Source organism: Parasteatoda tepidariorum, chromosome 6 (genome assembly GCF_043381705.1).
Source record: "Parasteatoda tepidariorum isolate YZ-2023 chromosome 6, CAS_Ptep_4.0, whole genome shotgun sequence".
Lineage (NCBI taxonomy): Eukaryota > Metazoa > Arthropoda > Arachnida > Araneae > Theridiidae > Parasteatoda > Parasteatoda tepidariorum.
Window position 1 is genome coordinate 78,350,055 of NC_092209.1, and position 12,295 is coordinate 78,362,349.

Below are 12,295 nucleotides of genomic sequence, written 5' to 3' on the forward strand. Positions count from 1 at the left end.
AAAACTTTTGAATAATAAATTTTAAAGTCGTGAATTCAAATATATAGCTAAGTTAATTCATACTTTTTCATAAAGTTTTGAAAATTAAATAACTGAACATTAAATTATTTGAAATAATTAATAAATTGTTTCAAGAGATAAATTTTTAAGACCTTCGTTTAAAAATACATTTATATTCATATGGCAAAGCAGTAGGAACTTTAATTCAGCAAAAGTTAGAAAATTTTCATTAAAATATGTAATAATTTAATAACAAACTTAATGGATTTAAAAGTTACAAATTTGGCACAGGCATTGTATAAAAAACTATAGTGTCTTTTACTATTTTGAATATTAATATTTTTAAAGCAAGTAATTCTACTCAACAAATTTACAAAGGCATAAAATTTTTTAAAAATTACTTTTAACTAAATACATCAATGACTGCACTAAAATATCTTACTCTCAATTATCAATACTATTGCCATTTAAGATGACAAATGTAACTAAGTTCATAAACTATTCGTTTTTTAATTACAAATAATTACTTTTTATAATACAAATAATTAATTACTTTTTAAAAATTAGATAAACAAACATAATCCATTTACAAAGTAAAGTCAATAGTAGTTTTAAAACTATATACAAACTTTATTTTTTTAAATATTTACATAAATCAAAAAGCATTTACTAATAGGTTGATTTTAATACAAGTGCTCTGGGTATAACGAGGTTCATCCCGCCGACCTTAAAAATTATTAATAGGCAGAGCTGATTTTGAAATCGATTAAGTTAGATTTATTATATAAAGTAAAAAATAAAAGCTTTATCCAGAGTGTTCGGTATGAAGATCTTATAATTGGTATACTTTTAAAACTCTTTTAAAAATGAAAGAAAAAAAATATGCAGATTGGAATGCATGCTTTTAAATAATATTTAAGCTAAGAAAAACAATGCTAAGAACTCACTATTGAGGAAGATGGGTCAATTAACACTGATGAATTGAAAGGTGACTACTAGAAAAATCAAACCTCAATCAGCAACCAAACAGGTTTTTGTAAATTCAACTAAGATTAAACATTTCAAATGAGTTTCTTCTTCACTTAAATAATAATGCATGATCTCTAATATGTACTTTTCAGACTTCATTTTCAATAATTATTCTAAAAATACATTATTAGGAGCAGCCACTACAGAACACTCTGTAATATAACCATTTCAGATTAAAAACATATTGAACAATTGATTGTATTTATCTAAAGAGCATGCAATGTGATATCATAAAAAGCTAAGACAGACTTAATGATGCGTCTTTCAAATAAATCTAAATATTATTATAATTACTAACAATAAAAAAAAATTACAAAATGACATTGATAAAAGCAATAAAATTCGCTTATTCTTTTAAAAACTTATCTAATAGTACACCAAGGATTTACATAACTTTACATTTATACAATACACCTGTTTAGTAATAGAATAACAATGTAAACAAAAGGTATGGATTAAATTTCGCTTTCTAATGATTACTTTAAATGAAGGATTTTAAAACATAATAGATTTAAACAAGCATTGGATCATGAATCACTGAACTACAACAGTCGTTGATTTTAGAAAATTTAATTCTAATGTTCTTTTTTACTGAAATACTGGATGCAGTTTTTGTAAACTTTGTTAAAATTAGGAGGTAAAAGCTTTAAAAAGTGACAGTCATGACAGTATTTAACAGTGACTGTCATGTTGATATACATTTATAAAAAGTTTCACAACTATGACTAAAAACAGGCTGTCACTATTTTATTTAAAAAGTTTGATTGTCTATCTAGTTAATCACCCCTGTTTTTCTGCACTTGACAAGTGAGGATTGTGCTTGCGATTCCATCTATGATCTCCTCTTCCATGCCTTGAATAAAAACATAATATTCAAATATTAATCATTACTGAACCACAAAAACTTACTGTTAAACTATTTCATGCATAATCAAACTAAAATGAATGATTACTGTATTTCAAAATTGTTAAATAATTTCATGTACAGTCAAGTAAACTTTCGGAGAATTTCCTGAATATTATGCATATCACTCTATTTTAAAATTTCATAGACTAAGTGTCCAGAAATCAATATTTATTGAGATAATGATGCAATTTACAATATATTTTCAATATACCTCACACAGTGAGCAATTAAAGGCACTTTTCGAAGTCTTTTAGCGAAGATAAGCTATTGCACATAACTGAAGTTTCTTGAATTCAAAGCAAAATTAAAATTTTAAACTACGTATACCATTTTGCCGTAAAAAATTGTCTGAGCTAATAAAGTGGACAAATAGATTGAGGATGTTTTTCAAACGGCTCTGTTTTAGAACGATATAACGATTTTTGATTTTCAGCAATCACCCTCTATCCTAATTGTGAAAACGGTATAAAGCATCAATATGAAGAAGAGACAGTTTTGTGAAAATTAAAAGGGTTTGTAATCTAATTTTTTAATATTTAAAAAGTTGCTCCAACATTGTATTATCTGAACATTCAACGTTTGCAAATATTGAGAATTTTTCACGAATGTTGAAAATTTTCATCTAAGTGGAAACATCCCACCGAATTGGCAATTTCAAAAAAACTTTTTAATAAGTATTTTAAAGAACTAATATAATATTATTAAGTATTTAAAAGAACTTTTTAATAAGTAATTTGTTTATTATAAAGCCCAAATATTTCTTTACAGCAATATGGTAAATATAGTTTAAAGATATAGTTTTGCTTCAAATTCAAGGCACTTCATTATTAAAATAGGGAACATATTCTAAAGATAAACCAAAAACTAACCTAAGATTTACAACTGAGCCTAAGTTTTTATCTAGTCATGATAAACTCTGTTTAAATTCAATTTCTACAAGACATAACAATTAAATTTATTAGGTTAGCTATATCGATTTAAAATCCTTCCATCCTGAATAATAAATAAATTAAATATAAAATATTTTTTTGCATTTTTTGCATTAAAAATTTTAGATGGAACCTCTTTACAGACAAACCATGTATAACTTATATGATTTCATACTGCATTTACAATAACAAATTAAATGGTAAAGAATGTAGTCTTACCTTAGTGCTCTGCTTCGCGAAAGAGCTAACTTTTGCCGGGTTAAATGACGAGAACCTAAAATGTATGAAATAATAAATACAAAAAAGCATAATTGATTGCACAATTTTTCAATTAATTGCTAATTTTATGCTGCAAATTGCATAGACATTAATTATTAACTATAAGATTCTTTATTTAAAAATAAAATAAGTTTTGAGTTTCATATCAAATGTAATAGCTGCCTTTAAAAAACTTATATACAGATGTATTTTTCCAATGCCCACCTGATTGACATTCAGATTTCAGTAGGGCAAGTTTGTTAGCCACTCTTTCAGGGGCACCTAATTAGGTGGGCCAACGTTGTTCAAACCGTAAGGACAGATAGTACAGAGGATGAAAGAACATCCATGCCTTGTCTGGGAATCAAGTCCAAGCCCTTTCTGATGTGAGGTCAGCTCCCTGACCACTACACAGTCAGGTCGGCCCTTTAAAATACATTTGTGTTTAGAATTCTTTTAAGGAATTACTTATCTCAGGGGTGATTGTGAGCCCAAGTCAAAAATCCGAAAAATTTCTTGAGTTAAAAAACACAAAAAAAAACAGTTGAAAAAAATTTAAACAAGGTTTTTTCCTATATTTCTTAGTTTACTTAAAATATATTTAAAATTTTACACATACCTTTACCATTTAAACATGACCTGGAGAAGTAATTAAAATTTACAAATATGTCTTTCTTGAGTTTATGATTATAACAACTATTTACTGATAAAAAATGAATATTAATCATGAATATAAGCTTATAAAGTATCTCTCTGGCTCTCCCTTACAAGCAAATAAAATAAACTGTGTTTTTAAGTTCCACCTTTGAAAATTTGATTTCCGGAAACTTCTGTGATAAATGATATTTTGAAGCGTCTTGACCTTCGATCTCCGGAAACTTCCAGATCACTGTTAGCGAAAATTCCGGAAATCCGGATTTTTTCAGGAGCACAATCACCCCTGTTATCTTTTAGATCATTTCTTTAAAAATCATTTGAAACTGATAAAAATATTTTTATATTGTCATACAAGATAGATTACTTTGACTTGAAATTGAACCAAAGAGAAAACAATAAAACTTCTAAGATTTAAGATATTTTATGTCACAGTATTACAGTCAATATATAAGAAAAGTTATCACAATTAGGATTGACAAAAAATGCCAAAATGTAACTAATCAGCATATTGAAGTCAAGTGTTCTAAGGATTAATATTGAGTTCTGGTATGCTAAGATATGTTAAAATGCCAAGGTATTAATTTATTTTAATCTTTAGAAATTTCAACTTTCATTTTTAAAAATTATTCTTTAAACTTTTCGTCAGCCTTGAGAAAGATTCTTCTGACCTCTCTGATCTTACAAAACATACCTGTGGACAAAATCTATTGTGATGAATTGGCCTTGTTATTAATTTCTGGGAACATTATGACTGATGGGAACATTAATTCCTGGTTCAGTTTTGTACTGAAATTTAGTGATCAATTTAATAGAATTAGAACATTAGAATTCAATTGTATTAATTTTTTATTGGGTTTGATTTGGGTAGTACATTTCACTACATGTGTACAGAACGTGGCAAACGGCATACCCTTTGCAATATGCTTCTAATCTTTTCCTGGCAAATAATCACCATTAAATTTTAATTTTTTTTTAACGAAAATAAATGGTTCCTCAGGAATTATATTTCCCACCCTTGAAATTTAAATGTAAACATAAATTTGAATAAAATAAAAAAAAGAATTTTCTATTGTTTAATTGCTAATAAAACATAGAAAACTTTCTAATGAAAAAGTTAAAAAAAAAACTAATATAGCTAAAAAATTTATTTAGAAAAATAAAGATATGTAAAATTTAAGTAAATCATAAAATTAATTTTTTCAAAAATTAAGAGCACAACTTCATCAGGGTTCAAACAGAGATCAGAAGAAGAAATCCAAGGAGTCTAAAATTTAAAAACTTTGTGTAAAAAATAACGAGACAGTTTTTTTAATTTTTTCAAATTAAAAAGCAGTTATTATGAAGAACTTGCAAAAATGTATATTTTGCATAAGATATTTTTTTCTAATCCTTTTGATATAAATTTTGACTTTGTCAAACTTCATCAAGAAAAATAAAATTATCACTTTCCCACATAAATACATTCTCTAGTTTCAAATATTTTAATAAATGTTGTTAACCCTTTGTAGCTTATATTAAGCGTGTAAAAAATAATGAAAAAATTAAGATCTTACAATTAAAAATTTATTGATAAAAAGTATTTGTTGAACATCTCCAATATCGTAAAAAATATCACAAAAATTCAAATATATTTATAACTTCATGTGAAAAATTTTGAAATTGTTGTTTTTATGGTAACAAAGTCTCACACCACATTTTTCAATCCCTCCTTAACCAAATATACAATCAAGGGGATTGTTGTAAAAAAATTGTATATCCTGCAATTATGTTGTGGAATAATTATTGCTAAACGCATTATAATATTGGTAACTGCACCAAGACTTGGTTCCCCCGAATTTGCAATATTTTCTTTATCTGAATTTGGTTCGATTTTATAGGTAAATCCAGCTCATTATAGGATTGAATTTTCATGTATGTTGCAGATATGCAACGCGGTGATACAAAGGGTTAAAGTACATAGTATAGATGTTAAAGATTAACATAAAAACCTACCAATCTTATATTTTTAAATTTGAATACATAAGAAAATCTAGGGCATTTTATGCAAAAAAAAAAAATCACAGTAAATCATTAATTAAGTTTGCTTTTAACATGTTGAATTAAAATTATTTGCAGTCATTTTCTTCATCTAACTCTTGCAATTAATTTTTTTTTTTTTTTAATTTTTCTTAAATTATTAGATTTTGACAGCAAATTCATAAGCGGACTTAGTAAGTTCATCTATGCAATGCAATAATCTAAGGAGTTTCTAAGGACTAATTTTGGAAATCTAAGTAGTTCCAAGTACTCCTTGGAGACTTTTATTTCCAAGGAGTTTCTAAGGAGTATATGGAGTCTGTACGAACCCTGCTTCATGCTTTTAATTTAAATTATAATAAATAATGCACTTTACCTTTTAATTTAAAATTAATTCACATTATTTCTATCATTAAGGAATAATGAAGCTATCACTTGATATAAAAACCCATTGGAGCCCTCAAAAGCTAATAAAAACTTTTCTGACGTTTCCTCCAGTAAAAAGCTGAGCACCCAAAATATACCACATTTGCAAATAAATGTAAATCAAATTGAGCAAAATTAGTAAATGCTTTAAAAAATACTAGTTCCTTCACTAAGAAGTCAAAAAAGTGACAAAAGGGAAGCTTTAATTACTATAGATACAAATACAAAAACCTTTAAAGAAAATAATTAACAAAATGGTTATTTTTTCAAATTTTGATAAGTATAATGATTTTTTAAAAATATAATATTTTGTATCTATCAATAAAAATATGAATTAGCACCACTAATCAATGCGAGCTGCAAGATATTTACTATAATAAATAAACAAATTACCTTCGTATCTATTTCTAATGGTGCATTCTTTGGCCCCTTTGCAACTTCTCAATTTATTCAAATTCATTCGTAGCCGTTCTAACGTGGCATAGTCAAGGTCATAAACTGCATTTCTCATCTAGACGACAACAAAACATCAATATTTGAGAGTAATAGTATAAAAAGAAAAAACAATTGTTTTCGAAATATGCAAGATCTTACTTGGTAAGGATCGGTTCTCAAATCATAGAATGTAATAAATCCAGTGACAAATTCGCAATACAAGAAGTTGTGGGTATCATTAATAGTCCTTAAACACCAAAATGTATTGTTGTTTGAATTCTGACAGAAACAGAAAGGGCCATCTGGAAGTAAAAAAATATAAATGCAGTAAAAATATCATGTTGTATTTAATAAGTATAAAATGGTTCAAAAAATCTAATTTGCATCTAAATTTTACAGGAGAAAAAGAATATATCTAAACATATAAATTACGATTTCATTATTCTCAAAAAACAAAAGCCAGAGATTTCACTTTAAAATAAGTTTCAGCTAGATTACAGATAAATAAACTATAAAAATTTATAAATCACAAGTTCCACAACTTATACTTCAACTCAAGTTTATGAACAAATACTAGATATTTTGATTTTTTTTTTCTCGTCAGTGTATCAAATATAAAAGGTAAAAAATTACCAGTAATAATTCATTTGAACCAATTTTTATTGTAAATTATAATGCTTAAATGTAATAATAAAAATTATAATACTTAATTTTAAACAATTTAACAGGGTACTTAGCCAGCCTTTTCAACAAAAAATAAGCACCTTTTAAGAATTCAAAAAATATTTTTAATCACTTATAAAAAAAAAAATCTTAATCAGGACATGTGCAGTAATAAAAATTATTTCTTCATATTGTGTGAAGTTCTTCATTTATCTGCATAAAATCAATAAAATACAAAAAATATTTTTCAAAGACTACATAATCATGATAAAGCAACTAGTTTCTGATAAATATTGCAGAAAAAATTGTGAAAATTATGCTTTTTTTGTAATTTATGACGACGATTGACACGACAAACGAAAAATACTTATTTTGAAATATGTAAAATTAAGCACTTTTTACAAACCCCCAATGAAAAAAACACCTTTAAGGGCTTTTAAAAAACGTAAATCAAAAATAAGCGCATTTAAGCATTTTTTAGAGATGCTACGCACCCTCTAATATTCATGAAAATTTTGATTAAATCTTACCAGTCCAAAGAGGTGGTGTTTTCCAATGGTTATTGTCTTGAGTAAAGCAATTCATTTTCTCAGCATTGCACGTCATGTTTTCAAACTTTGACTTTCTACGCATCTTTCTTTCAAGTTTTTTCATATGCTCTTCTTTTCTTAATTGGCGCTCTTTTTTGAGGTCCTCTCTTCGTAAGCGTCTTTCATCTTTTAACTGTTGTCTGTGTTAAAAAATTTTGTTTGAATCATTTTATACATTTCTAATAGCATCAATGAAAAATGATAATAAGAATTCAGCTACTCTTTTTATATGCACAAAAAATTAATCTGTTGTGTACGTAAAATCAATTGTTTTCTTCTTTTTTTTTAAATACTTACAATAAAATAAATCAGGAAAGAAACAAAAACTTAAGTAGCTTAGTATTTCGAGCAAATGAGAGAATTTCAAAATTAAAATAAAGCTAAATTTCAGTTTAAACAATTTTTATTATGATTACCTGCTAATTTTCAAATTTGAAAAACTTTTAGTTTGAATAAAAATATTTTTTCGAATTGAAATGTAGCCCTTTTTTATGTAAAGCAAAATAAACAAAACAAATATATAACTGGTTTATTTTAATTTGTTTATAAATTTTGAATGAAAGGAAAACATATAATATTCGATATCCTTAATTTGTTAAAAGCGAAATTGTTAAAAAAAATTTTATCCATGAATATTGGCTAAAAATATTTTTAAATTTAATTTATTAAACAAAAATAAATATTAAAGCCTACTTGTAACTAATATTGGTATAAATTACCTGAATGTAAATGAAATCCTGTAAGGGCAGCTTTGTTAATATTCATTAAAAATAATACTCGAGTAATTTATTTGTTAACGGTAATATTGTAAAAAAAAAAAAAGCTTTAGAATTATCATTGTTTTCTATCACCTTTTATATTGCAACAAAACATTAATAAACCAAATATTTAACAAGTAAGTTTTGTCTTATAAAATGCTGTCTTTCAAATGAATTTATTTTCCCAAGAGTTTATGTTCACATGCAATAGATCGTGATACAGCATTGACATTCCTTAAAAGCTGCAGAATTCGTAATTGGTTTGATATGAATTTCTATAAATAGATCCTAACAGAGTTTGAACCTAAAGCTGCAATTGATAAAAGGTATTTTAGTTAGCACCCGGCTCGCACCGACCATAGTGCTTATGTAAAATATCCTCAGTGGTAAGTTGGATCATGGGTTAGAGGCCTTGCCATCAAGCTAACTGCGGGAATTATTCCTCTCTATGTAACACAAGTGCAGGTTAGTTCAATCAGAAGTGGAAAAGGGATTGGGTTCAAAATTATAAGGCTACGGAGTTGAGCATTGGTAGTCGTAAACAAACCCGAATTTGGGTCGTCTGTGCAATGACGGTTATAAAATAAAGTAAATAAGTATAAAAGAAAGTATTTTAGTGCCAAAAGGTAGCGGAATACAAACATGAAGTATGGGAACATTTGATATTCAAACCATTGAATACTTATTTATTACGAAAAATAACAATAATTTAAAATACAGTTTACATATGTTCTAACCCTAAATAACTAAACTTATAATTCGACAAATAGATTAAGCATTCAAAACAAGTATATATTTTCCTTATTTATTTCTAACAAATTAACATAATTAAAAGAATTATAACATTTCAATTAAAAAATATAAATATGGTAAAAATTATTGTTTGCACTCTTGGCAGGTGTTAAATATGTGCTAATCACAAATGGCCTAGTTGCATGTGTATTTTGTCATTCTGTGTTTCTTACGTGGACAGAACTTACAAATTTTGTGTTTGCTCACCAGGCTTTTAATAGAGGCTTCTGTGGGCTATCCAATATTCAAATCTTCAATCTTTATTTTAATGGGACTAAGCATTCAACAGTTCGATGACCGTGATAGAAAAAATGGCGAAGTGTTTATCGTTTTTGGATAACTCATTTTACTAGTACTGTAAGTAATGTAGCGTATGTGCAATAGGGAAATCTCAAGCTGGCAGGGATCAGTAGTCTACAGGGTAACAAAAAAGTATAGGGATCACTTCTGAATGTTTTTATTTCCAAAATTTATTACATAAATTCAGCGATGCTTCTCAATATGTCGTCCTCCGGCATAATAAATTTGTCTATAACGCTTCGGCCATGATTTTAAAGCCCGCAAATGGGGGATTTTCTTCACCTCTTCTCTAATAGCTCTTTGAAGGCCTCTCAATGTAGAAATTCTTCGCTTATTCAGTTTGTTTTTCAAATGTCCCCATAGAAAATAGTCGCATGGTGCAGCATCAGGACTGCTTGGAACCCATTGCTCTGGTCTCAGGAATTGTGCTTGCTGATCTGTTAGGAATTTCTGGGTGACCTTAGATGCATGCGATGGGGCAGAGTCCTGATGGAACAACGCCTTTGGGATGAGGCACTGTGGTTGATGGTGTCAAGTCTCGCCTGTTCTGCCCACGGCTAAGATATTGAACTTTAGATTTAGCATTGGTATCAGATAGATAGATCCATCAGTTGTAATGAACTTTCGCCATCTGTCCTTACGGAGAAGCTTTTAGAGGGGCCATGAACGTTGCCTCCTAATCTGCACCAACCTCTCACTTAAATGATGACATTTAGGTTTTTTATGGCATTTTTTCTTAAACTTTTGTTTTAGTTGATAGCTTACAACTTGCTGACTCACGTTAAGAGCTTTAGCCNTTCGAGTAATTACAAATTTACAAAAAAATTAGATTTTGGGAAGCCCCGCTCACATGAATGTCGGGTATCACCGCCCAATTTTATTTCATCGATAAATGTACGGTTGCAAAGATTATTATTTTATTGCTTCAAACTTTAATGTTATATGCATTTTTAACAACAAATATTGTTGTTATCAAATTATAGAATTCACTAAAAGTATATAAATATGTAATAAATAAAATAATTTTGTGTATCTATTGTCAATACATTGGTCACTTTCATTTACACCTGAAAAAACAGTCAAAAATCCCAATTTTTGTAACTGGGTGGGGCTACCCGACACATTTTGAAAAGAGATGAAAAACATGTTTTTTTAAATTTCTATTTTTTTAAGTTAAACTATACTTTTTTTGGTTTATTCTTTTTGCATTATTTAATTAGACGGTAAAACTATAGAAACATACTAAAATATTGATTATTACTCAATATTATACTAAAATATAAGCAATACTCCTTAAGTGGGAGGAGCTATCCGACTCTCCCCTACAAGGCAACTTTTTTTAAATAATTTTTTAATTACCTTAATTGTATTTGGTCTTCCGGATCACATATACATCCCTTCTGGAAAGAGTGTGGATCATAAATTTCTGAGCCAACATTATTTTTGTGAGGCTTAGCCTTCTTCAACTGTTTTCGAATTGTCTGAAAACACAAAAATAGAAGGAACTTTCAAGTCATGATATAATTACTTAAATCTCAAGAACAAAACCAAATTATTTCAAATAAAGCTCAGTAAAACAAATAATTTAAATATTTTTGAATAATCATGTCACTAAAGAGTTATAATATTATGTTTTTAATGATTACATTAGTATATTTTTGCTTTCAGCTACTTAGTTAGTAAAAAAATTGTTATTTCCCCATTTTAATACACTGATATTGGAATTTCATTATTTTGCAAGGCAATAAATTATTTCAGAGACATGCTGCATATTATAAGAGCATAATGGTATCAAATACTGCATGTTCTTATAAAAAAAATAGTTCTACAGAACCAAGTCAAGCTGCTTGTCAATAATAAAGGAAGACAAAGAAAAAAAGATTATAAGAAAATAAAAATAGTTATTTGCTTTGACAACACATTTATTTGTTTTGACAACACATTTATTTTGTAAACACTAAACATACCAACACTTAATATATACCTATTTCTACCATAGCCAGTCAAATGACCTATTTTTTATGCATTACAAACAGAAAGAATAAGAATTTTTAATTCACTGCTCAATGCATTTTTAACATATACATGTAGATTCCATTGTACATTTCCCGCAAACATATTTCATCTAACTATTATTATTTTGATAATTCTTATAATTATGAGAATTATAATTCTTATAATTAATATTATTTCTTCAAATAACTTGTGCTGTCTTGATTGTTTCGACATTTTTCTGGGTAAAAACTAACAGTTGAAATGAAGTAAAGCTATCAAAATAAAATATAAGCTACTTACCAAAACATTTAGTCTTTGTTACTTTTTCTTACACAAAAATGCCAATCTAAAATTTTAGGCACCTTCTTAAAATTTCAATTCACAGTTATTCTCATTGAACTAACTATGCAACAGTCTTTGCAGAAATATGCAACTAATCAAATGCAATAAGTTGAACACGCATTACATCATAATTTCCTAACCTTATGAAGCCATAAACTGTTCTCCCGGTCAAACAACCGGTTGTAGTAGAAATAGGTA

General features: G+C 27.5%; 1 protein-coding gene and 1 long non-coding RNA gene across 2 annotated transcripts in view; one reads left to right on the top strand and one right to left on the bottom strand.

The window, feature by feature from the left end:
- LOC139425929 (uncharacterized) overlaps positions 1-12,295 on the top strand; it is a 48,477-nt gene that overhangs the window by 19,877 nt on the left and 16,305 nt on the right. The window lies entirely within an intron of this gene.
- Positions 1,627-12,295, bottom strand: part of LOC107446115 (Extracellular sulfatase Sulf1) — a 67,543-nt gene continuing 56,874 nt past the window's right edge. The window contains exons 15-20 of the mRNA XM_021146621.3: positions 11,120-11,241; positions 7,851-8,050; positions 6,817-6,959; positions 6,616-6,733; positions 3,085-3,139; positions 1,627-1,882 (exon numbers count right to left, since the gene is read on the bottom strand). Of these exons, the coding sequence (XP_021002280.1) occupies positions 1,810-1,882; positions 3,085-3,139; positions 6,616-6,733; positions 6,817-6,959; positions 7,851-8,050; positions 11,120-11,241 (711 nt within the window). The 3' untranslated portion in view covers positions 1,627-1,809. The remainder of the gene's footprint in view (positions 1,883-3,084; positions 3,140-6,615; positions 6,734-6,816; positions 6,960-7,850; positions 8,051-11,119; positions 11,242-12,295) is intronic.